This window comes from Oryctolagus cuniculus, chromosome 2 (genome assembly GCF_051225735.1).
Source record: "Oryctolagus cuniculus isolate XC-2025 breed Fujian yellow rabbit chromosome 2, ASM5122573v1, whole genome shotgun sequence".
In the NCBI taxonomy this organism is placed as follows: Eukaryota; Metazoa; Chordata; class Mammalia; order Lagomorpha; family Leporidae; genus Oryctolagus; species Oryctolagus cuniculus.
This window is the reverse complement of record NC_142868.1, coordinates 11,105,775-11,133,110: the sequence shown is the minus strand read 5'-3', so window position 1 is coordinate 11,133,110 and position 27,336 is coordinate 11,105,775. Positions and strand designations below refer to the sequence as shown.

Below are 27,336 nucleotides of genomic sequence, written 5' to 3'. Positions count from 1 at the left end.
GATGATTGCTTCAGAGAGAACCTGAAAGACGTTTTAGTCCCTGTGAAGGTAAAGAGGGGGGCCTGCTTCCCAGCAAAGCTGAACCCTGTTGGCTGGAGTCAGATCCTCCGTTCCTCCCAGTGTCACACCCAGAGACCCGCGTGAACTGTCAATGTCAGTGCTGGGCTCTGCCAGGTCCTCAACCTGCTGGGTCCACCCTGTGCCCTCTTCCAGTCCCTCAGTGGAATTCCTGTGCCTTTGTCATTTTCACTGTCAGCATTGTTTTCTCAAAATTTTCTAATCAGTGCTCCCAAAGGACCCCAGAGCTGAGAAAGGGCAGTTGTGGGAGAATGTGCAGGGCTTAGGAGCAGAAGGAGGAGTGCTAGTAGGGATTTTAAAGCCATTCAATTAGCAACATGTGTGTTGAATCCATGTGACGTTCATTTCAGGTAACAGTGGATAATGTTCCACACAGCACTTTACCTAAAGGACCTGGCTGCCTGGGAAGGGGAAGGGACATGGCCTGGGGGCAGTGTGAGCTCAGCTCCTCAGGTATGTGAGCTGTAACCCCTGTGGGCTTGGGCTCCTGTACAAATAGCAGACCATGCCCTGCACCACCCCTGAGACAGCTGCAACCTGCACCTCGCCTGGCTTCGGGGATTGCGCTCGATCTGCAGACGCAGAACTGGTAAGAGCCTCTCTCTCTCTCTCTCTCTCCAGAGCTTCATTTCCTGCCCCACTTCCCAGCCTCTGAGGGGCCCAGGTGTGGTAGGAGGAGGCTGTGGGACATGAGTGAGCCATCAGCTGGTGTATTAGTTTTTCTGTCCCACCCTCCGTGGCTCTGGTCCACTCCCAATCCCTGGAGTTGCTGCAACACCTAGGTGGGATTGTGGACAGGGCCATTTTCATGGCCTGCCCCATTTTCAAACAAACTACTTTCTTTCTGGGTAAGTTCACAGCCATTGTGAATCATCTTATCCTCAGTGCTAATTCCAACCTGCTTCGATGTTGTTATCTTTTTGCCAGTATTTTCTGGTGGTGCAGAGCAGGGGTGATCTAGAAGAGGTGGCAGAAAGAGACAAGGCACTGGGGTCTTTCCCAGCAGGGCTCTGTTCCTCCATACAACAGGACCAGCACATTTACTTACCTGGCGGGGCGTCACGATCGGGCTCTTCTTTGGGGCTGTTCCTGTAATCAGCCTGGTTGTAGGGTTCTTGTGTGGTTTACACAAGGTGAGACTGGAACGCTGGACCAGTGCTCAGCGTGTAGTCAGTGTTCCATAGAATTGGACTTTTCTTCTGCCCAGTGTGGCTTGATAGTTCACCTGGTGAACTTGGTGCATTAACTGCTGTGCCCGTATGGAGTCAGGCCCCCTGCTCCACACTGTACAGTGACTAGGGCAGAGAGGAGACTGAGCAGTGAGATAAGGTGTTTACACAGTGGGCCGGGGGAAGCAGGTGCCTTGGTCCAGAATGAAATGTACCCCCTGTGCAAGCCTGCAGGATGATTTTTAAGGGAGAAAGGGCAGTTGTGGGAGGACGGGGGGACAATGGGTCCTGAAGTTCTTAGGAGAACAGTTGAAGTCCAGGACTAGTAAGGGAGGAGGCACCAGCCTGGTAGTTGGTTCTGGTTAGTTACGATGTGAAGAGGGAAGGGAAATGCATTTGCACATCGTTTCTGTTGGCACTGACAGCCTTGATATTCATTCAGTAATTTTTGTCAAGGGTCAGTAACAACATTTGTATGCTCAGCACTCAGGTCCAGAACTCAATCAGGTCCGTTTCTAGTCACCTGCACTCTAAACACTGTCTGAAAATCGCCGCTCCCCTTCCTGTTTCTCTTCCCCACTGTGGTTAGAAGATCTCCCCCCTTCATGCCTTTCCTGAGCTCTCACTCCTCCCAAACAGCTCTAACGTGACCCCCACCCCACCCAGCCCCTGAGTCAGGCTCCAAGGAGTTCAATGTCTGGGACACCTCCTGGCACCTTCAGGACACTTCCCTGCCCGCTTTGCATCTTGGGTCCTGGGTGTCTGTGAAACAATCAGATACAGACCATGCACAGGGCAGGGGGAGGAGTTGGTGATGAATTCATGCAGACCTTGAGTGCCAGGTGCAGGAACTGGGGCACAGAGGAGGAAATGACATTTCCTAGAAGAGATTAGGACACAGATGGGACAGAAACCCTGGTCAGTGCTATTTACAGTTCCCAGGGGACAGCCTCAAATTCTTAAAGACCCGAGGCTCTCTCATTCACCTCAGTGTGTGGACAACCTAACTAGTGCATGGCATGCAGTAGGTGCTCAGTAAGTGCTTGCTGTGTGAGTCCTGCAGGACCGAGTGGTGGGAGGAATAGGAGTGGGTGAGTGAGGGGACAAGGGACTGAGAGCTAACAAGGCTCAGTGAGTGCAGAGGGCAGGTGAGGCCTGGCAGCCTGGGTCACTGCAGTCTCAGGTCAGGTGCACGTGGGAGAGGTTGGGCTGCTTGCCCTGGCATCCCAGAGCCAGAGGATGCTTGTCTCCTCCTAAATCAGGCAAGACTAAGACAGGGAGGAGGGAGGCCACCCTGTATCTCTTCACTTCCACTTGTTATTTCCCTGCTTAATGGAAACCTGCATCTTTGACCCTGCACCACACAACCTACACCCTGACCCTGCACTACTGACCCAGTACTATTGACCCTGGAACCTGACCCTATACCTCGACATTGTACCATTGACCCTTCACCCTGAGCCTGCACACTGACCCTGCAAACTTAACCTGCACCCTGACCACTGCACCACTGACCCTGCACACTGACCCTTCACCCTGACCCTGCACACTTAACCTGCACCCTCTCCCCTGCACAGCTGACCCTGCACACTGACCCTTCACCCTGACCCTGCACACTTAACCTGCACCCTGACCCCTGCACAACTGAGCCTGCCTTTTGTCCAACAGGTGCCCGCCCAGCTGAGCCATGTGGACCCGCACTCTCACCCTGCTCTCCGTCCTCTTGCTGGCTGCTCAGGGGCTCCTGACAGAGGCCCAAAGTGGAGAACAGGATGACGTGAATTTGGAGGCGGAGCAGGATGGGTGGGTTCCTCTGGAGAAGCCCGTGATAGTGTCCACAAGCCCGCCAACCCAGGTCATTGTCACTGGCAGCTTTGTGAGCAGAGACCAGGCCAAATGCAATGTGACCGTGACCAGGCAGGAGGAAGGAGTCCATCTGCAGGTCCATTGTGTTCGACTGCACCACGAGTTCTCCTGTGTCTTTGCGGGCAACCCCACGGCGTGCCTGCACTGCTTGAACAACGACAAGGTCTACTGGAGACAAATTGGCTGGCGCCTGCGCCATTTGAACCGCATCTGTGAGGACTCCAAGGCCATCTTGAATACCAGGGTGTGTGGTACCAAGTATCCAGAATCCAGTCTCACACTGGTGAGCTCCACTCTGGCTTCCAAGACGTCTGTGCAGGGACTGAAGCCCACCCCCACGGTGTCAGTCAAGGGGAAGCAGCCATCCCAGACAGAGCCATCCAAAGACACACATTAAGAGTTCTCCATGGAGGCAATGCAGAGCAAAAGGCCTGCCCCCACCACAAGTCAAAACAACATAAGCCACGCCCACCAATCCAAGAATGCATCCCAGAAGACAGGTCAGCATGAGGGCCAGCAGGAACAGCAGCAGCAGACACAGCCACCCCAGCAGGAGGACGAGCACTGGTTCCAGCAGAAGTTCCAGTAGATGACCCGGGAGTGACGGGGCCTCCCGCAGCTTGTTCTGCAGCGTCGCCCTCGGCCCCAGTCTTCCTCCTGGGGGAGAAGAGCAGGTGCTTCAGGCAGGTGGTGTCTTAGGCTCCTCTGTGTGTGTGCAGCTCCCAGGTTCCCATCAGGCAGGGACGTCTGACCTAGGAGAGAGCAGGGTGGTGTTGGGACAGAGTCTGTGTCCTGCACTTTGCTAATGCTCACTTCCTGAGGTGTGGTTGGCAGAGGCTGTGTCCTGGGCGCCTGCCCCTGGGCCCCCAGTGCTGTCTCTGAGCTGAAGGAGTCAGCCTGGTGATTTCAGGGAGACACCTGCACTTCCTGCTGAATTCACAAGCATAATAAACTCAGGTGCTGTTTCAAAATGCGTTCACTCTGTGTGTGTCTGTGTCTGGTCCCACACGATCTCATCAACCTAAACCAGAATATCAGTGGGTGGAACAGCCAGGGTGGGACCTCCCCACCCATCCTCAGTGGTCCCCTGATATGACCCGGTCTTGTGCCCCTGTCTTCATAGAGTCGTCCACTGGACTGTGGTGTTTGAATGGTATGCAGTGTGGTGATTTCAGGAGGGGAACCCAGTGTACTGTGGGGTTTGGATATGGTCAGGGTTGCATAGTTTGTATGGCAGAAATAAGACTTACCCAGGAGATCTGGCAGTCGAGACCACAAGCTAGAGGATCCCGCTGTCCTCACTCAAGTTAGAGCAGCCACCCCCTACCATGTGCAGGTCCCCCGACTTGCAGAGCTCCTTCCTGGGAAGTGGGAAGAGGCCTGGGTACACACAGCAGCCTGAGAGGAGGCTGTAAGGGGAGCAGGAAAAGCTGCAGGCATTTGCCCTAGAGGCCAAGATGCCCAGGGCTCAGTCACAGTGCCTGGGTCCAACACTGGCTCTGCTCCTTCTCAGTTCCTGCCCACACAAGCCCTGGTGTGCAGTGGTGGTGACTAAAGTAACTGGGTTCCCCCAACCCACGTGGGAGAACTTGGTTGAGTTTCAGCTCCATGTTTGAACCCCATTTGAGGCACGGCAGGTATTTGGAGTTAACCTGCTGAAACAGGCTCAATCTCTCTCTCCCAATCAATAATTAAAAAAAATACCTCAGCAAACACATGGGCAATGCAGGCAGAAAGTGCTGGGAGACTGGGGCTGAGATGAACAGAAACAGACTGGAGCCGCCCTCCTGAGCATCTCAGGAATGGAATGGGGTAACGGGAACCAAGCTGGCACAGGGCAGCCAAGGGATGTGAGAGTGGCAGAAGCTGGGCGAGGTCAAGAGGGTGGATGGGGGAATGACTGTAGTCATTCACGCACTAGTATAAAATACCTGATGTGTTTTAACTGAAGAGTTGGGAGGAGCAGAAGAACTGTTGTCAGTCCCTTGTCACCACACCACCAAGAAGGAAACGTGAGGAAGCAGGGTAGTAACACTGTTGATTTTGGTGCCTCTGATAGGAGCCAGGAGGATGGGCAGGTGGGGGACAGGACAACACTGTGCACTCACCAGCCCACCCTGAGGTTTATAGGGATCAGTGAGCAGGGTGACAGCCTCACAGGGACATTTGGGTATCACACCAACTCCACTGACACCAACATCTGTCTCTCACTTGCTATGTACCAGGTACTGTGCTGAGTTCTTCCCAGGGACCAGGCATTCACTCCCTCTCTCCCTCCCTCTAAAGAAATAGAATTCAAACTCTCATTGAGAGACAACCTCAAAACCATTTAATGGAACCTCTGCAGAAACACAGTGTTGTTGAGACTGTGGACACTTTGATTAATTCACCATGAACTACAATTTTGTGTTGGGATTCTGCTAGTGATGTGCACCCCACATGACAGAGGGCACAGTCCCTACTAGGTATTAGCACTTCACACGCACAGCAGTGTTTTCTCAGGAGCTGTAACTCAGAGAAGCACACTCGTGTGCACTGGTGGTGAAAGGACAGGTGACACATGGTACAGAAATTCTAGAGTATTATTCAGGTCTTCAGAGAATGTGGATTCTGACATCCATGGCACAGAGAACAGCTATGAGGATGTTACATACAGTGAAAGAAGCCATCACAGAGAGTAATATTGTACCATGCCACCTACCTGAGAGACCTAGAGGAAAATGTTTGAGACAGGAAGTTGAGTGCTGGTTACCAGGGATTTGGGTGAAGTGAAATTTAACATTAGCATTTATACAGTTATACGTTCATCATTGTATGAGATTAGAAGTTATGCAGGATGATGGGAGTGATATTTATACAATAATATGCAAAAAGTTGATAGGACTAATCTATCTAAAAAGGCTATGATGATAAAAATTACATGCCTTTTACTACAATTTCAAAGAAAGTTTAAAAAATCTTTTCCTCAAATGATGGCAGCATAACTGAATACCCAAAAGAAAACAAGACAACCAACCATTACTTCATTCTGTACAAAAAGTAACCTGAAATTGGACTATATATCTAAACACAACTCTGTAGGTTTTGGGAATCTGACTTTCCTTGCATGGTAACCTAACCTGTTCGTTCAAATGCCCTATCACTGAACCTCCCTTTGCCACTCAACTACCCACCCACAGCCAAACCTCCCTTATAGAGAGGTCAGTATTCATGGACAGATGTAATGGGAGAACGTGCCAAGTTCAATGTTGTCCCCTCTTACTTCCTAGTGGAACCGCTGTGGGAGTCCACAAGACTTGACAGATTCTATCAAATCATCATGATCTCATGCTCTGAAATCTTTCATATCCAATAACCAAAACCAGGTACTGGTAGAAGAAACCCATTTGAGTCTATGTCTCCTTGGATCACCCAGTATGTCCCTTCATATGTTACCAATAGGATCAAGAAACACAACAAAACAGAACAGAGCAATGGTTGAGGGATTCTGGGCTGAGAGGGATACAGAGAGCAGGTCTTTCTGAAGTGCAACCTTTTCTGTTCCAGTTTCAACAATGGGAGTCCTCTCTCAGAGTCCAGCTGCATTAATGCTCATGCACTCTGACTGAGACCCAAGCCACAGTGCTAATAACACCGTAGGTCAGCTTATTTTTCAGTCAAGCTTTTCTTTAGTAATCCAGAGGTCATTTTTAATCTTCCAGATATCACACCATGAATCTCAGGGAACAGGTCTCGGCAGCTTGGGTCCTTTCCACTGCTCCTGACAAAGTGGCTTCTCTGAGTGGAGCAGGCTGGGGCTCATAGAACCCAGAGACACCTAGTCATTCACAGGAGAAGGTGAAAGGGCAGCCTGTGCCTCAGGAGAGTGACCCGAGGCAGGAGCACTGGCTGGCTGTCTGGCTCATGGATTGCAAGCTTTTACTCAGTCTCTTCTCACAGACTTCTCATGGGCTAGATGACTGCTGCCACCTAGTGGAAGCATCAGTATTATTGAGCTCAGTTTTCAGGCAAACAAGCCCAGGCATCCTCAGGGAGGAGTGTTCTAAGGCCTTGGGAAGGGGAAATCTGCTTGATGTCCAAGTCTGTCCTTAGGTCTGAGGGGTCCCAGGCAGATGGGGACACCTGGGTGCAGTGGGGGTCTGGCACTCCTTTCTAAGTCCCCAAGTCTCCATTAAGTGCCCGTACCTTCGTCCCTAACAGAGTGTAGCAGGAGCCCTGTTCCAATGGGGGCTCGGGGCCCACCTGCCACACTTCATCACACACACCACTCTACATGCTTTCGGCAGAACATGTCATTGGGTTTACAGACCCTGGAGGTACAGCTGCCAAAACACCTGTTTGACAGCCTCTGATGCACCTGTTGTGAAGTTGTCCAGACGTGCACAGTTTGCACAGAATCTGTCTCAGCTCTATCCAGGCACTGAGCCAATAGTTATCATATTAACTAGTGGCATCGACCCACAGAATCCCTGCTACATATTCCTGTTTTTACACGCAGAGTTCAAATTTCATTTGATTACTGAGCCAAAAGGATATTGGGCAAATGACTGAACATTAAAAAAATCACGATACTTACTGCAAGAAATACTTGACAAATTCTAGGGAGATGCATACAGTGTAAGTATAATTTATTAGGTTTTAGGAGATATATGATATCCTTTGGGTAGCATGAAATATATATATTGTTAGAGGATCAGCAACTGGAGTGCCCAGCCTCCTACAGGTTGGCAATAGACTTGAGTTAGAGAAAAATGTGTCCTTCAAAGGGGTCTTTGATGCTGAATTGCTGCCATTGTTCTGGGGTCCCCAGATATGCAATGTAGCAAAGGGACACTCAGCAAGGGATGTTCCAGGCTCACCTATCTACTACATCTTTTATTCAAAGATGTATTTGACTGTAAAAAAAATTCACAGAAAATGCATGCTGTGAAAAAATTTACACATGGATTCACAACTTTTTAATGACTTATTTATTGATTTGAAAGTCAGAATTATAGAGAGCACAGGAGATACAGAGAGAGATCTTCCTTCTGCCAGTTCACTAACTAAATATCCACAATGGCCATGTCTGTCCCAGGCTGAAGCCAGGATCCAAGAGACTTCTCAGGGTCTCCATATGGTGGATGGACCCTCGTACTTGGGCCGTTACTGCTGCTTTCCCAGGCCATTAGCATGAAGCAGCATTGGAAGTGGAACAGCTGGGACTCAAACTGACCCCCATGTGGGATGCTGAGATCCCAGGGAATGTCTTTACAAGAATGTTGCAACACCTGACTCTCAAACTTTGGAGAACCAAAATATATTTATCTCTTAATTGCATTCTTTTCCCATGATTTTGAAGCACTCTTGCATTGCAGGTGATAGCAATGGCCACACCAGCACAGAGGCCATAAAGATCTGCTGTGACCAGGCTGGGAAAGACTTGCAGATGCCCTGTGCTGTGCAGGTGGTGTGCTTATCAGTCAGCTGGAAGGAGATCTCTTGACCAAGGGCAAGGAGCCAACTCTGCTCACCCCAGGGCTTGTCTCTGGGGATGAGGTCAGTGCACGATGTCACCATGGAGTCACCAATTCCTCTGGAAACTACAGCAGGTGTCCTTCATCAGTCTGGGAAGGAAGTAAAACTAATCAGCAGGATCGTAACAGTTATATAGGAAAACTTGCTCAAATTTTGGATGGTTTAAGTTCTGATTCTAAGATTAATTATCTCATTGAATTCTGTCAGATGATTGAGTTAATATATTTTAAAAATTTAGCTGCCCCTTGTGAATTGTACTCATATAGGGATAAAATGAGTAGTTTAGCACATAAATATGCAGTTGTAAAACCAGGGTATTAGCCAATGCATCACTTCAAAAATATTTTTTGGAGCATTCAAATCCTCTCTTCCAATATTTAGAAATAGACAATAAATCATTGCCCGCAGCAGTTCCCCCACTGTGCTATACAGCGTTAGAGCTGAGCCCTCAAGTGCGCTGTCATTTTGTGCTCCCTCCTCACCCCTTCCCCACCCCTTCCTCTCTCTATCTTCTCAGTCCCTGGGGACCACTCTTTACTCTCCACTTCTCTTTCAGATAAAAATTTTCAACTTCCACTGTTAGTGGAGAACGTGTAGTATTTGTCTTTCTCTGTCTGTCTTGTTTTTCTTAATATACTGTCCTTTAATTCCACCCACATTCCACCAATGACAGTTTCTCATTATTTATTTTTGCCCTGATCATGCTTCACTCTATGTCTATGTCTATGTCCCTGTGAACACATCAGATTTCCTCTCCCCATTTATCCACTGCAGGACACCTGGTCTATGCTGAGCAGTGAGTGCTGCACTCACATCTCTTCCCCAGCTCACGTCCTGTCCTGTGCACACACACCCAGGGGTGGGGTTGCTAGATCTGGGGTAGATCAGTCTTCAGGGTCTGAACAGCCCTCACACTGCTCTCCATAGTGGCCATGCTAGTTTACACTTCCACCAGCAGTGTGTGAAGTCCTCCTTCCACTGCGACCCTGCCACAGCTGTGACTCTGTGTCTTTGTGATAATCATTATTCTGACTGGGTGGGATGAGAACTGACTGTGGCTTTGATTGCTCTTCCCTGGAGATGGTGATGGTAAGCATTTTCCAATGTGCCTGGTGGCCATGTCTATGCCTTCTTTTGAGAAATCAGACAAATGATTGCTTCAGAGAGAAACTGAAAGAGGTTTTAGTCCCTCTGAAGGTGAAAGAGCGGGGCCTGCTTCCCAGCAAAGCTGAGCCCTGTTGGCTGGAGTCAGATCCTCCGTTCCTCCCAGAGTCACACCCAGAGACCCGCGTGAACTGTCATTGTCAGTGCTGGGCTCTGCCATGTCCTCAACCTTGGGTCCTACCTGTGCCCACTTCCAGGCCCTCAGTGGAATTCTTGTGCCTTTGTCATTTACAGTGGCAGTGTTGTTATCTCAAAATTTTCTAATCAGTGTCCACCAAGGACCCCAGAGCTGAGAAAGTGCAACGGTGGGAGAATGTGCAGAGTTTAGAGGTAGAAGGAGGCATGCTCATAGGGATTCAGCCCGTGTTTGTGTCTCTTTGTTTCTGGTTCAACAGGATCTCATCAACCTAAACCAGAATATCAGTGGGTAGAACAGCCAGGGTGGGACTTCCCCACCCATCGTCAGTGGTCCCCTGTTATGATCCAATCCAGGGTCCTTGCTTCATAAAGTTGTGCACTGGACTGTGGTGTTTGATTGGTATGCACGGTGGTGATTTCAGGAGGGGAACCCAGTATACTGTGTTTTTGGTCACGGTCAGGGTTGCATAGCTTGTATGGGAGAAACAAGACTGGAACCCAGGAGTTCTGGCAGCTGAGACACAAGCTAGAGGAACCCCCTCTCCTCACGCAAGTCAGAGCTGCTCAGCCCCTACCATGTGCAGGTCCCCCGACTTGCAGAGCTCCTTCCTGGGCAGTAGGAGAGAGGCCTGGGTACGCACAGAAGCCTGCGAGGAGGCTGTAAGGGGAGCAGGAAGAAGCTGCAGGCATTTGTCCTAGAGGCCAAGATGCCCAGGGCTCAGTCACAGCGCCTGGGTCCAACACTGGCTCTGCTCCTTCTCAGTTCCTGCCCATACAGGCGCTGGTGTGCAGTGGTGGTGGGTTCCCCCCACCCACGTGGGAGAACTTGGTTGAGTTTCCAGCTCCATAATAGACTCCAGTTTGAGGCATGGCCAGATTAGGAGTTAACCTGTTGAAACAGAGCTCAATCTCTTTCTCTCTCACAGTAAAAAATTTAAGAAATAAACAAATAAACTGAGCAAACACATGGGCAGTGCAGGCAGAAAGTGCTGGGAAACTAGGGCTGAGATGAACAGAAACAGACTGGAGCCGCCCTCCTGAGCATCTCAGGAATGGAATGGGGTAACGGGAACCAAGCTGGCACAGGGCAGCCAAGGGATGTGAGAGTGGCAGAAGCTGGGCGAGGTCAAGAGGGAGGGGTGCAGGGGTGACTGTAGTCATTCACACACTAGTATAATAGATCTGACATGTTTTAACTGAAGAGTTGGGAGGAGCAGAAGAACTGTTGTCAGTCCCTTGTCACCACACCACCAAGAAGGAAACGTGAGGAAGCAGGGTAGTAACTGCTACTTTTGGTGCCTCTTACAGGAGTCGGGAGGATGGGCAGGTGGGGACAGGACAGCACTGTGCACTCACCAGAACACCAGGACACACTGAGGTTTGAGGGGTCAATGCACATGGTGACAGCCTCACAGAGACATTTGGGTATCACACCACCTCCACTGAAACCAACATCTGTCTCTCACTTGCTGTGTACCAGGTACTGTGCTGAGTTCTTCTGTAGGGACCATGCATTCACTCCCTCTCTCCTCCCTCTGAGGAAATAGAATTCAAAGTCTCCTTGAGAGACAACTCAAAACCAGTTGTATGGAAGCTCTGAAAAAACACAGTGTTGTTGAGGCTGTGGGAACTTTGAGCAATTCAAAATGAACTAGGATTTGGTGTGGGGATTCTGCTGGTGGTGTACACCCCACAAGACAGAAGGCACAGTCTCTACTAGGTATTAGCACTTCACATGCACAGCAGTGTGTTCTCAGGAGCTGTAACTCAGAGAAGCACCCTCGTGTGCACTGGTGGTGAAAGGACAGGTAACACATGGTACAGAAATTCTAGAGTATTATTCAGGTCTTTAGAGAATGTAGATTCTGACATCCATGGCACAGAGAACAGCTATGAGGATGTTACACACAGTGAAAGAAGCCATCACATAGATTACTGTTGTACCATGCCACCTACATGAGAGACCTAGAGGGAACTGTTAGAGACAGCAAGGTGAATGCTGGTGCCAGGGACTTGGGTGAGGTGAAATTGAACATTAGCATTTATACATTTATACATTCCTCATTGTGTGCGGTTAGAAGTTATGCAGGTTGAGTGTAGTGATATTTTTCAACTATATGCAAAATATTGATAGGTCTAATCTATCTACAAATGGCTATGGTGATAAAAATTATATGTCTTTTACTGTAATCTCAAAGACAGTTTAAAAAATCTTTTCCTCAAATGAGACCAGCATAACTAATCTCCATAAGAAAACAAGACAACCAACCATTACTTCCTTCTGTACTGAGAGGAACCTGAAAGTTGACTATATATCTAAACACAGCAGGTGTTTACTCTGTAGGTTTTGGGAATCTGACTTTCCTTGCATGGTAACCTAGCCTCTTTGTTCAAATCCAGTAGTCACTGAATCTCCCTTTGCCACTCAACTATTCACCCACAGCAACACCTCACTTATAGAATTTCAGTATCATGGATGTATGTAATGGGAGAACTTGCCAAGTTCAATGCTGTCCCCTCTTGCTTCCAGGTGGAACGCTGTGGGAGTCCACCAGAGTTGACAGATAATATCAACTCATCTTGATTCTCATGCTCTGGAATCTTCCATATCCAATAAACATAACCAAGTACTGGTAGAAGAAACCCATTTGAGTCTACGACTCCTTGGGGTCACCGAGGATGTCCCCTCATATGTCACCAATAAGATCAAGAAACACAACACAACAAAACAAAACAGAGCAATGGTTGAGGGATTCTGGGCTGAGAGGGATACAGAGAGCAGGTCTTTCTGAAATGCAACCTTTTCTGCTCCAGTTTCAACAATGGGAGTCCTCTCTCAGAGTCCAGCTGCATTAATGCTCATGCACTCTGACTGAGACCCAAGCCACAGTGCTAACAACACCGTAGGTCAGCTTATTTTTCAGTCAAGCTTTTCTTTAGTAATCCAGAGGTCTTTTTTAATCTTCCAGATATCACACCATGAATCTCAGGGAACAGGTCTCGGCAGCTTGGGTCCTTTCCACTGCTCCTGACAAAGTGGCTTCTCTGAGTGGAGCAGGCTGGGGCTCATAGAACCCAGCGACACCTAGTCATTCACAGGAGAAGGTGAAAGGGCAGCCTGTCCCTCAGGAGAGTGACCCGAGGCAGGAGCACTGGCTGGCTCTCTAGCTCATGGACTGCAAGCTTTTTTACTCACTTCACACAGACTTCTCATGGGCTAGGTCACTTCTGCCGCCTAGTGGATGTATCAGTATTATTGAGCTGAGTTTTCAGTCAACCAAGCCAAAGCATCCTCAGGGAGGAGTGTTCTAAGGCCTTGGCAATGGGAAATCTGCTTGATGTCCAAGTCTGTCCTTAGGTCTGAGGGGTCCCAGGCAGGATGGGGAGTCCTGGGTGCAGTGGGGTCTGGCACTCCTTTCTAAGACCCCAGGTCTCCACAATTGCCAGGAGCTTCCTCCCTAACAGTGTAGCAGGGAGCCCTGCTGCAATGGGGATTTGGGGCCCACCTATCACACTTCATCACACACTCCACTCAACATGCTTTTCAGCAGAACATGTCCTGGGGTTAATAGATCCTAGAGTTACGGCTGCTGAAATGCCTGTTTGACCACCTCTGATGCACCTGTTGTGAAGTTGTCCAGACCTGCACAGTTTGCACAGAACCTGTCTCAGCTCTCCCCAGGCACTGAGTCAATAGTTATCATATTAACTAGTGGCATTGACCCACAAGATCTCTGGTACATATGCCTGTCTTCACATGCAATATTCAAATGTCATTGGATCACTGAGTCAAGAGGATATTTGGTCAATTATTGACCATTTAACAATCAAATTACTTTCTGCAGAAAGGATATGGCAAAGTCTAGAGAGAAGTATAGACTGCAAGCATAATTTATTAGGTTTCAGTTGGTATATAACATAAAAGATACATTGAAATAAGATCAGCAACAAGAGTGCCCAGCCTCCTGCTGGATGGCAGTAGACTTGAGTTAGAGAAAAATGTGTCCTTCAAAGGGGTCTTTAATGCTGATAACTGCAACTGTTCTGGGGCAACCAGATCCGCAATATCAGCAAAGGGACAATCAGCAAGGGATGTTTCAGGCTCATCTTTCTCTTAGGAATTTTATTCAAAGTAGGAATTCGGCTGATTATCAAAAAATTAATGGAAAATGCATGCTGTGAAAAATCTACACATGGACTATAAAAATTTTTTTAGAGATTAATTTATTGCATTGAAAAATCAGAATTACAGGGAGAGCAGAGACAGGGAAAGAGATCTTCCACCTGCCAGTTCACTATCTAAATATCTACAATGGCCATGTCTGGCCCAGGCTAAAGCCAGGAGCCAGTAGCCTAATAAAGGGTCTCCAAATGGGAGGAGGGACCCTCGTACTTGGGCCATTACTGCTGGTTTCCAAGGCCATTAGCAGGGAGCAGCATTGGAAGTGGAACAGCTGGGACTCAGACTGGCCCCCATGTGGGATGCTGAGGTCCCAGGGGAAAGTCTTTCCCAGGACAACACAATCCCAGACTCTCAAACATTGTTGAACCAAAATCAATTTATCTCTTAATTGCATTCTTTTCCCATGACTTCTGAAGCACTCTTGCATTGCAAGGGATAGCAATGGCCACACCAGCACAGAGGCCATAAAGATCTGCTGTGACCAGGCTGGGAAAGACTTGCAGACGCCCTGTGCTGTGCAGGTGGTGTGCTTATCAGTCAGCTGGAAGGAGATCTCCCGACCAAGGGCAAGGAGCCAACTCTGCTCACCCCAGGGCTTGTCTCTGGGGATGAGGTCAGTGCACGATGTCACCATGGAGTCAGCAATTCCTCTGGAAACTTCAGCAGGTGTCCTTCATCAGTCTGGGAAGGAAGTAAAACTAATCAGCAGGATTGTAACAGTTATATAGGAAAACTTGTTCAAGTTTTGGATGGTTTAAGTTCTGAGTCTAAGATTAATTAGTCATTGAATTCTTCAGATGATTGAGTTAATATATTTGAGAATTTTAACTGACACTTGAGAATTGTACTAATATTGGGTAAGATGAGTAGTTTGACACATAGATATAATATGCAGTTGTAAAACCAGGGTATTGTCAAATGGGTCACATCAAAAATACTTTCTTTTTTTGGGAGCATTCAAATCCTCTCTTCCAATATTTAGATATAAACAATAAATTATTGTCCCCAGCAGTCCCCCCACTGTGCTGCAGGGCGTTAGAGCTGAGCCCTCAAGTACACTGCCATTTTGTGTTCGCTCCTCACCCCTTCCCCACCCCTTCCTCTCTCTATCTTCTCAGTCCCTGGGGACCACTATTTGTTCTCCACTTCTCTTTCTGATAAAAATTTTCAGCTTCCGCTGTTAGGGGAGAACATGTGGTATCTTTCTTTCTGTGTCTGTCTTTTTTCTCTTAATATACTGTCCTTTAATTCCACCCACATTCCACCAATGACAGTTTCTCATTATTTATTTTGTCCTGATCATGCTTCACTCTATGTCTATGTCTAGGTCTATGTCCCTGTGAACACATCAGATTTCCTCTCCCCGTTCATCCACTGCAGGACAACTGGTCTATGCTGAGCAGTGAGTGCTGCACTCACATCTCTTCCCCAGCTCACGTCCTGTCCTATGCACACACACCCAGGGGTGGGGTTGCTGGATCTGGGGTAGATCTGTCTTCAGGGTCTGAACAGCCCCCATGCTGCTCTCCATAGTGGCCATGCTAGTTTACATTTCCACCAGCAGTGTGTGAAGTCCTCCTTCCACTGCGACCCTGCCACAGCTGTGACTCTGGTCTTTCTGATAATCGTTATTCTGACTGGGGTGGGAAGAGAACTGAATGTGGCTTTGACTGATCTTTCCCTGTGAATGGTGATGGTGAGCATTTCCCTATGTACCTGGAGGCCATGTCCATGCCTTCTTTTGAGAAATGTGCCAGACATCGGTCAGATGATTGCTTCAGAGAGAACCTGAAAGACGTTTTATTCCCTGTGAAGGTAAAGAGGGGGGCCTGCTTCCCAGGAAAGCTGAGCCCTGTTGGCTGGAGTCAGATTCTCCGTTCCTCCCAGTGTCACACCCAGAGACCCACGTGAACTGTTAATGTGAGTGCTGGGCTCTGCCAGGTCCTCAACCGGCTGTGTCTACCCTGTACCGTCTTCTGGTCCCTCAGTGGAATTCCTGTGCCTTTGTCATTTACAGTGGCAGTGTTGTTATCTCAAGATTTTCTAATCAGTGGCCCCAAAGGACCCCAGAGCTGACAAAGGCAGTGGTGGGACACTGTGCAGGGCATAGGAGTAGAAGGAGATGTGCTCTTAGGGATACAAAAGACATTCAATTAGCAACATGTGTGTTAAATCAATGTGAAGCTCATTTCAGGTAACAGTGGATAGTATGCCCCCAGCACTAACCCTACAGATCCTGCCTGGTTCCTAAGGAGAAGGGACATGGCCGGGGGTAGTGTGAGCTCAGCTCCTCAGGTATGTGAGCTGTAACCCCTGTGGGCTTGGGCTCCTGTACAAATAGCAGACCCTGCCCTGCACCTCCCCTGAGACAGCTGCAACTGCACCTCGCCTGGCTTCGGGGATTGCGCTGGATCTGCAGACGCAGGACTGGTAAGAGCCTCGCTCTCTATCTCTCTCTCTCTCTCCAGAGCTTCATTTCCTGCCCCACTTCCCAGGCTCTGAGGGGCCCCAGTGTGATAGGAGGAGGCCGTGGGACATGAGTGAGCCATCAGCTGGAGTATTAGTCTTTCTGTCCCACCCACCGTGGCTCTGGCACACTCCCAATCCCTGGACGGGGCCCAAACCAAGGAGGAAATGTGGACAGTGCCATTTTCTGTGCCTGCCCCCTTTATAAACAAATTTCCTTCTTTTTTTTTAAAGATTTTATTTATTTATTTGACAGGTAGAGTTACAGATAGTGAGAGGCAGAGACAGAGAGAAAAGTCTTCCTTCCGTTGGTTTGCTCCCCCAATGATTCAAGAGCTAGAACTGCGCTGATCCGAAGCCAGGAGCAGGTTCTCCTTCCTGGTCTCCCATGTGGGTACAGGGGCGCAAGAACTTGGGCCATCTTCTACTGCTTTCCCAGGCCACAGCAGAGAGCTGGATTGGAAAAGGAGCAGCCGGGACTAGAACCGGTGCCATATGGGATGCTGGTGCCACAAGAGGAGGATTAACCCATTGCGCCACTGCACGAGCCCCACAATTCTTTCATTTTGGGAAAAGATCTCAGCTTACGTGAATCAACTTATCAGTGCTAACTCCTGCTTGGTTCACAGTTGTCTTCCTTTTGCCAGCATTGTCTCAAAGTTAGGTGAGCGGTGCAGAGCAGGGGTGACTACAAGAGGTGGCAGGAAGGGGTGGGGAGATGGGTTTGCTCCCTGGGGGGCTCTGTTCCTGCACACACGCGACAAGCACAGTTACTTACCTGGCCGGACCTCACTGCCAGGACTCCTTCTTGGGGCTGTTCCTGTAATCAGCCTGGTTGCAGGGTTTTCTGTGGATTAAACAGGTGAGGCTGGAACGCTGGACCAGTGCTCAGCGTGCAGTAGGTGTCTGATAGAATTGGACTTCTCTTCTTCCTCCCAGTGTGGATTGATTCAAGTAATCTGTGCAGTAACTGATGTTCCTGGGAAGGAAGTAGACCACTTGCTCCACACTGGGCAGAGAGGAGATGGGTAAGGAGACGAGGTGTTTACAGAGTGGCCCGGGATGAAGCAGGTACCTTAGTCCAGAACAAGCTGTTCCCCTGTGCAAGCCTGCAGGATGATTGTAAGGGAGACAGGGCAGCTGTGGAGGACAGGGGGGACAGTGGGTCCTGAAGTCTTGGAGAACAGTTGAAGTCCAGGACTAGTAAGGGAGGAGTCACCAGCCTGGTAGTTGGTTCTGGTTAGTTACAATGTGAAGTAGGGAAGGGAAATACATTTACGCATGGTTTCTATTGAGCTGAAAGCCTTGCTATGAATTCTGCAATTTTTTCAAGGATTGGTTAAGGGCGTTTATACGCTCAGCACTCAGGTCGCAAACCTAACCAGGTAGGATTCTTGTTTTGCACCTGCACTCCAAACGCTGTCTGAAACTGGCTGCTCCCCTCCCTTTTCTCTTTCCCTGCTGGGATCAGATGAGCTCACACATTCATGCACTTCCTGAGCTCTTACTTCCCCCCAGGCACCTTCCCCACCCACAGCCCCTGTGTGAGCCTCCATGGGGTTCAGCCTCTGGGTTACCTCCTGGCACCTTCAGGACTCTCCCTGCCCCCTTTCCATCTTGGGTCCTGGGTGTCTGTGGAACAATGAGATAGAGACCAAGAATGGGCAGCAGGAGGAGTTGGTGATGAATTCATGCAGACCTTGAGTGCCAGGTGCAGGAACTGAGGCACAGAGAAGGAAATGACATTTCCAAGAAGAGATTAGGACACAGATGGGACAGAATCCCTGGTCAGTGCTATTTACATATCCCAGGGAACAGCCTCAAATTCTTAAAACCCGAGGCTCTCTCATTCACCTCAGCGTGTAGACAACCTAACTAGTGCATGGCATGCAGTAGGTGCTCAGTAAGTGCTTGCTGAGTGAGTGCTGCAGGACGGAGTTGGTGAGAGGAGCAGGAGTGGGTGAGTGAGGGGACAAGGGACTGAGAGCTAACAAGGCTCAGTGAGTGCCGAGGGCAGGTGAGGACTGGCAGCCTGGGTCACTGCAGTCTCAGGTCAGGTGCACGTGGGAGAGGTTGGGCTGCTTGCCCTGGCATCCCAGAGCCAGAGGATGCTTGTCTCATCCTTAAGTAGGCAGGACTGTGGTACCGAGGAGGGAGTGCACACTGACTCTTCACCACCATTTGTTCTGACCCTAAATAACGGAATCCAGCAACACTGACCCTGAACCATGGACCCTGCACCCTGACCTGCACTACTGACCCTGAACCATGGACCGTGCACCCTGACCTGAATCACTGACCCTGCAATACTGAACGTGCACCCTGACCCTGCATGCTGACTCTGCACCACTGACCCTGCCTTTTGTCCACAGGTGCCCGCCCAGCTGAACCATGTGGACCCGCACTCTCACCCTGCTCTCCGTCCTCCTGCTGGCTGCTCAGGGGCTCCTGACAGAGGCCCAAAGTGGAGAACAGGATGAAGTGAATTTGGAGGCGGAGCAGGATGGGTGGGTTCCTCTGGAGAAGCCCGTGATAGTGTCCACAAGCCCGCCAACCCAGGTCATTGTCACTGGCAGCTTTGTCAGCAGAGACCAGGCCAAATGCAATGTGACCGTGACCAGGCAGGAGGAAGGAGTCCATCTGCAGGTCCATTGTGTTCGACTGCACCACGAGTTCTCCTGTGTCTTTGCGGGCAACCCCACGGCGTGCCTGCACTGCCTGAACAATGACAAGGTCTACTGGAGACAAATTGGCTGGCGCCTGCGCCGCTTAAACCGCATCTGTGAGGACTCCAAGGCCATCTTGAATACCAGGGTGTGTGGTACCAAGTATCCAGAATCCAGTCTCATGCTGGTGAGCTCCACTCTGGCTTCCAAGACGTCTGTGCAGGGACTGAAGCCCACCCCCACGGTGTGAGTCAAGGGGAAGCAGCCATCCCAGACAGAGCCATCCAAAGACATACATTTAGAGTTCTCCAAGGAGGCAATGCAGAGCAAAAGGCCCACCCCCATCACAAGTCAAAACAAGATGAGCCACGCCCACCAATCCAAGACTGCATCCCAGAAGACAAGTCAGCATGAGGGCCAGCAGGAACAGCAGCAGCAGACACAGCCACCCCAGCAGGAGGACGAGCACTGGTCCCAGCAAAAGTTCCAGTAGATGACCCGGGAGTGACGGGCCTCCCGCAGCTTGTGCTGCAGCGTCGCCCTCGGCCCAGTCTTCCTCCTGGGGGAGAAGAGCAGGTGCTTCAGGCAGGTGGTGTCTTAGGCTCCTCTGTGTGTGTGCAGCTCCCAGGTTCCCATCAGGCAGGGACGTCTGTGCTAGGAGAGTGTAGGGCAGTGTTGGGACAGAGTCTGTGTCCTGCCCTCTGCTGATGCTCACTTCCTGAGGTGTGGTTGGCAGAGGCTGTGACCTGGGCGCCTGCCCCTGGGCCCCCAGTGCTGTCTCTGAGCTGAAGGAGTCAGCCTGGTGATTTCTTCAAGATACTTACATTTCCTATTGAATTAAAAGCAAATTAAACTCAGGTGCTGTTTCAAAATATGTTCTCTCGGTGTTTGTGTCTCTGTATCTGGTCCCACATGATCTCATCAACCTAAACCAGAGTGTCAGTGGATGGAACAGCCAGGTGGGCCTTCCCCAGCCATCCTCAGTGGTCCCCTGATGGGACCCATTCCATTTTCCCTGTCTTCATAGAGTCGTCCACTAGACTGTGGTGTTTGACCTGTATAGAGTGTGGTGATTTCAGGAAGGGAACCCAGAATACTGTGGGGTTTGGTCATGGTCAGGGTTGCATAGCTCGTAAGGGAGAAGCACGACTGGACCCCAGGAGTTCTGGTAGCTGTGTCTACAAACTAGAGGAACTCCCTGTCCTCACTCAAGTCAGAGCAGCCCACCCCTGCCATAGGCATGTCTCCCACTTTGCAGAGCTCCTTCCTGGGCAGTGGGAGAGAGGCCTGGGTACACACAGCGGCCTGAGAGGAGGCTGTTAGCGAAGGAGGAGGAAGCTGCAGGCATTTTCCTAGGGGCCAAGATGCCCAGGGCTCAGTCACAGCACCTGGGTTCAATACCTGGCTCTTCTCCTTAGTCAGCTTCCTGCCCATGCAAGCCCTGGTGTGCAGTGGTCGTGAGTAAAGAAATTGGATTTCCACCACCCATGTGGGAGACCTTGGTTCAGTTTCCAGCTTCATGATTGACTCTCGTTTGAGGCATGGCAGGTATTGTAGTTAAGCAGTAAAATGAGCTCAATCTTTTTCTCTCCCAATGAATAATTCAAAAAAATTAAACACATGGGCAGTGCAGGCAAAAAGTGCTGGGAGACTTGGGGCTGAGATGAACAGAAACAAACTGGAGCCGCCCTCCTGAGCATCTCAGGAATGGAATGGGGTAACGGGAACCAAGCTGGCACAGGGCAGCCAAGGGATGTGAGAGTGGCAGAAGCTGGGCGAGGTCAAGAGGGAGGGGTGCAGGGGAGACTGTAGTCATTCACACACTATTATAAAATACCTGATGTGTTTTAACTGAAGAATTGGGAGGAGCAGAAGAACTGTTGTCAGGCCCTTGTCACCACACCACCAAGAAGGAAACGTGAGGAAGCAGGGTAGCAACACTGCTGCTTTTGGTGCCTCTGACAGGAGCCAGGAGGATGGGCAGGTGGGGGACAGGACAGCACTGTGCACTCACCAAAACACCAGGACACACTGAGGTTTGTAGGGGTCAATGCACATGGTGACAGCCTCACAGGGACATTTGGGTATCACACCAACTCCACAGAAACCAGCATCTGTCTCTCACATGCTGTGTACCAGGTACTGTGCTGAGTTCTTCCCAGGACCAGGCATTCACTCCCTCTCTCCTCCCTCTGAGGAATTAGAATTCAAAGTCTCCTTGAGAGACAACCTCAAAACCATTTGTATGGAAGCTCTGAAAAAACACAGTGTTGTTGAGGCTGTGGGAACTTTGAGCAATTCAAAATGAACTAGATTTGGTGTGGGGATTCTGCTGGTGGTGTACACCCCACAAGACAGAAGGCACAGTCCCTACTAGGTATTAGCACTTCACACGCACAGCAGTGTGTTCTCAGGAGCTGTAACTCAGAGAAGCACCCTCGTGTGCACTGGTGGGGAAAGGACAGGTAGCACATGGTACAGAAATTCTAGAGTAGGATTCAGGTCTTCTGAAAAGGAGATTCTGACATTCATGGCACAGAGAACAGCTATGAGGATGTTACACACAGTGAAAGAAGCCATCACATAGATTACTGTTGTACCATTCCACCTACATGAGAGACCTAGAGGGAACTGTTAGAGACAGCAAGGTGAATGCTGGTGCCAGGGACTTGGGTGAGGTGAAATTGAACGTTAGCATTTATACATTTATATGTTCATCATTGTGTGAGACTATGAGTTATGAGGTGGATGGTAGTAATATTTATGAAACTATATGGAAAATTTTGATAGGACTAATCTATCTAAAAATGGCTATGATGATATGTGTTTTACTGTAATTTCAATGAAAGTTATAAATCTTTTCCTCAAATGAGACTAGCATAACTGAATATCCAAAAGAAAACATGAGAACAAAGCATTACTTCATTCTGTACAAAAAGTAAACTGAAAGTGGATTATATATCTAAACACACAGGGGTTTATTCTGTAGGTTTTGGGGGTGTGACTTCCCTCCCATGGTGGTCCAGACTGTTTGTTCAAATCCAGTAGTCACTGAATCTCCTTTTGCCACTCAACCACCCACCCACAGGCAGACCTCACTTATAGAGAGGCCAGTATTCATGGATGGATGTAATGGAGAACTTCCCAAGTTCAATGTTGTCCCCTCTGTTCCCAGTAGAACTGCAGTGAAAGTCCTCCAGAGTGTGGAAATTCTAATAACTCATCCTGAGTTCATGATCTGCAACCTTTTTCCAATAAGTAGAAGCTCATAGAGCTAGAAGAAACCAATTTGAGTCCACGACTCCTTCTTGTCCCCAGGATGTCCCCTAACATGTCACCAATAGGATCAAGAAACAAAACACAACAGAACAGAGCAGTGGTTGAGGGATTCTGGGCTGAGAGGGATACAGAGAGCAGGTCTTTCTGAAGTGCAACCTTTTCTGTTCCAGTTTCAACAATGGGAGTCCTCTCTCAGAGTCCAGCTGCATTAATGCTCATGCACTCTGACTGAGACCCAAGCCACAGTGCTGGCAACACCGTAGGTCAGCTTATTTTTCAGTCAAGTTTTGTTAATAGTCCAGAGGTCATTTTTAATCTTCCAGATATCACACCATGAATCTCAGGGAACAGGTCTCGGCAGCTTGGGTCCTTTCCACTGCTCCTGACAAAGTGGCTTCTCTGAGTGGAGCAGGCTGGGGCTCATAGAACCCAGCGACACCTAGTCATTCACAGGAGAAGGTGAAAGGGCAGCCTGTCCCTCAGGAGAGTGACCCGAGGCAGGAGCACTGGCTGGCTGTCTAGCTCATGGATTGCAAGCTTTTACTCAGTCTCTTCACACAGACTTCTCATGGGCTAGGTCACTGCTGCCACCTAGTGGATGCATCAGTATTTATTGGGATGAGTTTTCAGTCAACCAAGCCCAGGCATCCTCAGGGAGGAGTGTTCTAAGGCCATGGCAATGAGAAATCTGTTTGATGTCCAAGTCTGTCCTTAGGTCTGAGGGATCCCAGGCAGATGGGGACACCTGGGTGCAGTGGGTCTGGCACTCCTTTCTAAGACCCCAAGTCTCCATTAAATGCCCGTACCTTCGTCCCCAACAGAGAGTGGTAGGAGCCCTGTTCCAATGGGGGCTTGGGGATCCCATGCCACACTTCATCACACACACCACTCTACATGCTTTCAGCAGAACATGTCATTGGGTTTACAGACCCTGGAGGTACAGCTGCCAAAACACCTGTTTGACAGCCTCTGATGCACCTGTTGTGAAGTTGTGCACACCTGCACAGTTTGCACAGAACCTATCTCAGCTCTATCCAGGCACTGAGCCAATAGTTATCATATGAACTAGTGGCATCGACCCACAGAATCCCTGCTACGTATTCCTGTTTTTACCTGCAGAGTTCAAATTTCATTTGATTACTGAGCCAAAAGTACATTGGGCAAATGACTGAACATTAAAAAATCACGATACTTACTGCAAGAAATACTTGACAAATTCTAGGGAAATGCATACATTGTAAGTATAATTTATTAGGTTTTAGGAGATATATGATATCCTTTGTGTAGCATGAAATATATATATTGTTAGAGAATCAGCAACTGGAGTGCCCAGCCTCCTACAGGTTGGCAACAGACTTGAGTTAGAGAAAAACGTGTCCTTCAAAGGGGTCTTTGATGCTGAATGACTGCCATTGTTCTGGGGTCCCCAGATATGCAATGTAGCAAAGGGACACTCAGCAAGGGATGTTCCAGGCTCACCTATCTCCTAACTCTTATTCAAAGTATGAATTGGACTGTAAAAAAAATGCATAGAAAATGCATGCTGTGAAAAAATTTACACATGGATTCACAAAATTTTAATGACTTATTTATTGATTTGAAAGTCAGAATTATAGAGAGAGCAGGAGAGACAGAGCGAGATCTTCCTTCTGCCAGTTCACTAACTAAGTATCCACAATGGCCATGTCTGTCCCAGGCTGAAGCCAGGATCCAAGAGCCTTCTCAGGGTCTCCAAATGGTGGAGGGACCCTCGTACTTGGGCCATTTTTGCTGCTTTCCCAGGCCATTAGCATGAAGCAGCATTGGAAGTGGAACAGCTGGGACTCAAACTGACCCCCATTTGGGATGCTGAGGTCCCACGGGAAAGTCTTTCCCAGAATGTTGCAATGCCTGACTCTCAAACTTTCAAGAACCAAAACAAATTGATCTCTTAATTGCATTCTTTTCCCATGACTTCTGAAGCACTCTTGCATTGCAGGTGATAGCAATGTCCACACCAGCACAGAGGCCATAAAGATCTGCTGTGACCAGGCTGGGAAAGACTTGCAGATGCCCTGTGCTGTGCAGGTGGTGTGCTTATCAGTCAGCTGGAAGGAGATCTCCCGACCAAGGGCAAGGAGCCAACTCTGCTCACCCCAGGGCTTGTCTCTGGGGATGAGGTCAGTGCACGATGTCACCATGGAGTCACCAATTCCTCTGGAAGCTACAGCAGGTGTCCTTCATCAGTCTGGGAAGGAAGTAAAACTAATCAGCAGGATCGTAACAGTTATATAGGAAAACTTGTTCAAATTTTGGATGGTTTAAGTTCTGAGTCTAAGATTAATTATCTCATTGAATTGTGTCAGATGATTGACTTAATATATTTTAAAAATTTAGCTGACATTTGAGAATGGTACTCATATAGGACAAGATGAGTAGTTTAGCACATAAATATGCAGTTTAAAAACCAGGGTATGAGCCAATGCATCACTTCAAAAATATTTGTTTTGGGAGCATTCAAATCCTCTCTTCCAATATTTAGAAATAGACAATAAATTATTGTCCACAGCAGTCCCCCCACTGTGCTGCAGGGCGTTAGAGCTGAGCCCTCAAGTGCACTGCCATTTTGTGCTCGCTCCTCACCCCTTCCCCACCCCTTCCTCTCTCTATCTTCTCAGTCCCTGGGGACCACTGTTTACTCTCCACTTCTCTTTCAGATCAACTTTTTCAGCTTCCACTGTTAGCGGAGAACATGTGGTATTAATCTTTCTGTGTCTGTCTTGTTTCTTTTAATATACCTCCGTTATTTCTATCTACATTGCCACAAATGATAGAATTTGTTATTTATTTTGCCCTGGTCATGCTTCCCTGTATGTCTATGTCTATGTCTATGTCCATGTGAACACATAGATTTCCTCTCCCCATTTATCCACTGCAGGAGACCTGGTCTATGGTGAGCAGCACCCAACACTTTCTCATTCACCTCAGTGTGTAGACAACCTAACTAGTGCATGGCATGCAGTAGGTGCTCAGTAAGTGCTTGCTGAGTGAGTGCTGCAGGACGAGTGGGTGAGAGGAGCAGGAGTGGTTGAGTGAGGGGACGAGGGACTGAGAGATCACAAGGCTCAGTGAGTGCCGAGGGCAGGTGAGGACTGGCAGCCTGGGTCACTGCAGTCTCAGGTCAGGTGCACGTGGGAGAGGTTGGGCTGCTTGACCTGGCATCCCAGAGCCAGAGGATGCTTGTCTTCTTTATGTAGGCAGGACTGTGGCAGGGAGGAGGGAGGCCACCCTATAACTCTTCACCTCCATTGTTCTGACCCTGCACAATGGAAACCTGCACCTTGACCGTGCACTACTGACCCCCATCCAAACCCTGCACACTCACTCTGCAGGACTGACCCAGTACTATTGACCCTGAACCCTGACCCTGTACCTGGACCCTGCACCACTGACACTGCACCCCTGACCCTGCACCACTGACCATGTACCCTGACCCTGACCCTGACCCAGACCCCTGTAACCCTGATATGTACATGACCCTGAGCCACTAACGTCTGCACCACTGACCCTGAACCCTGACCCCTGCACCACTGACCTGACACTGACCCTGCCTTTTGTCCACAGGTGCCCGCCCAGCTGAGCCATGTGGACCCGCACTCTCACCCTGCTCTCCGTCCTCCTGCTGGCTGCTCAGGGGCTCCTGACAGAGGCCCAAAGTGGAGAACAGGATGAAGTGAATTTGGAGGTGGAGCAGGATGGGTGGGTTCCTCTGGAGAAGCCCGTGATAGTGTCCACAAGCCCGCCAACCCAGGTCATTGTCACTGGCAGCTTTGTCAACAGAGACCAAGCCAAATGCAATGTGACCGTGACCAGGCAGGAGGAAGGAGTCCATCTGCAGGTCCATTGTGTTCGACTGCACCACGAGTTCTCCTGTGTCTTTGTGGGCAACCCCTCGGCGTGCCTGCACTGCCTGAACAACGACAAGGTCTACTGGAGACAAATTGGCTGGCGCCTGCGCCGCTTGAACCACATCTGTGAGGACTCCAAGGCCATCTTGAATACCAGGGTGTGTGGTACCAAGTATCCAGAATCCAGTCTCACGCTGGTGAGCTCCACTCTGGCTTCCAAGACGTCTGTGCAGGGACTGAAGCCCATCCCCACGGTGTGAGTCAAGGGGAAGCAGTCATCCCAGACAGAGCCATCCAAAGACACACATTAAGAGTTCTCCATGGAGCCGGCGCCGCGGCTCACTAGGCTAATCCTCCACCTTGCAGCGCCGGCACACTGGGTTCTAGTCCCGGTCGGGGGGCCGGATTCTGTCCCGGTTGCCCCTCTTCCAGGCCAGCTCTCTGCTATGGCCAGGGAGTCCAGTGGAGGATGGCCCAGGTGCTTGGGCCCTGCACCCCATGGGAGACCAGGAAAAGCACCTGGCTCCTGGCTCCTGCCATCGGATCAGCGCGGTGCGCCGGCTGCAGCGGCGGCCATTGGAGGGTGAACCAACGGCAAAAGGAAGACCTTTCTCTCTGTCTCTCTCTCTCACTGTCCACTCTGCCTGTCAAAAAAAATAAAATAAAATAAAATAAAAAGAGTTCTCCATGGAGGCAATGCAGAGCAAAAGGCCCACCCCCACCACAAGTCAAAACAACATAAGCCACGCCCACCAATCCAAGACTGCATCCCAGAAGACAAGTCAGCACCAGGGCCAGCAGGAACAGCAGCACCAGACACAGCCAGCCCAGCAGGAGGACGAGCACTGGTTCCAGCAGAAGTCCCAGTAGATGACCCGGGAGTGACGGGCCTCCCGCAGCTTGTTCTGCAGCGTCGCCCTGGG

At 49.6% G+C, this 27,336-nt stretch overlaps 1 protein-coding gene and 2 long non-coding RNA genes across 3 annotated transcripts in view; all 3 read left to right on the top strand.

Moving 5' to 3' along the window:
- LOC149127684 (uncharacterized) overlaps positions 1–20,122 on the top strand; it is a 48,527-nt gene extending 28,405 nt beyond the window's left edge. The window contains exon 2 of the long non-coding RNA XR_016229771.1: positions 18,954–20,122. This is a non-coding gene — a long non-coding RNA (uncharacterized LOC149127684). The remainder of the gene's footprint in view (positions 1–18,953) is intronic.
- Positions 391–4,084, top strand: LOC138848778 (uncharacterized). The gene is made up of 2 exons (XR_011386843.2): positions 391–667; positions 2,916–4,084. It is a non-coding gene; the product is annotated as an uncharacterized LOC138848778 (long non-coding RNA).
- Positions 20,123–26,148: 6,026 nt separating the features above from the next.
- On the top strand, positions 26,149–26,673 carry LOC138848688 (fibroblast growth factor-binding protein 1-like). Its single transcript, XM_070069496.2, has one exon. The coding sequence runs from the start codon at positions 26,149–26,151 to the stop codon at positions 26,671–26,673; it is 525 nt and encodes a 174-aa protein (XP_069925597.2).
- Positions 26,674–27,336: the final 663 nt, after the last annotated feature.

What these genes read in the sequence shown, in the direction of transcription:
- LOC138848688 (XM_070069496.2), top strand. Translation starts at nt 26,149, where the DNA reads ATGTGGACCCGCACTCTCACCCTGCTCTCCGTCCTCCTGCTGGCTGCT.